Source organism: Phaethon lepturus, unplaced genomic scaffold (genome assembly GCF_000687285.1).
Source record: "Phaethon lepturus isolate BGI_N335 unplaced genomic scaffold, ASM68728v1 scaffold46988, whole genome shotgun sequence".
NCBI lineage: Eukaryota > Metazoa > Chordata > Aves > Phaethontiformes > Phaethontidae > Phaethon > Phaethon lepturus.
Genome location: NW_010556452.1, coordinates 1 through 224, shown reverse-complemented (window position 1 = coordinate 224; position 224 = coordinate 1). Strand labels below are relative to the sequence as shown.

The 224-nt window shown below is 64.7% G+C and overlaps 1 protein-coding gene across 1 annotated transcript in view; it reads left to right on the top strand.

The window, feature by feature from the left end:
- Positions 1–181, top strand: part of LOC104624974 (plexin-A1-like) — a 14779-nt gene extending 14598 nt beyond the window's left edge. The window contains exon 9 of the mRNA XM_010292477.1: positions 86–181. Within this exon, the coding sequence (XP_010290779.1) occupies positions 86–181 (96 nt within the window). The remainder of the gene's footprint in view (positions 1–85) is intronic.
- The last annotated feature ends 43 nt before the right edge of the window (positions 182–224 follow it).

The following is a 224-nucleotide window of genomic DNA, read 5'->3' as shown; positions in this document are numbered from 1 at the left end:
TGTTGATGAGCCAGCATGGCCAACGAGGAGCCGCTTTGGGTAGGAGGGCGTCTCCTCACCCTCTCTTCTCGCCTCTCTCCCCCAGATTTTAGCCGCGTTGGAGAAGGACGAGCAGGCCCGGAGGCAGCGGCTCAGGAGTAAGCTGGAGCAGGCGATCGACACAATGGCCTTAAGCAGCTGAGAAGGCGGCGGCGCGGTGCCAGCATCCCGGGCAGCGGAGGCGG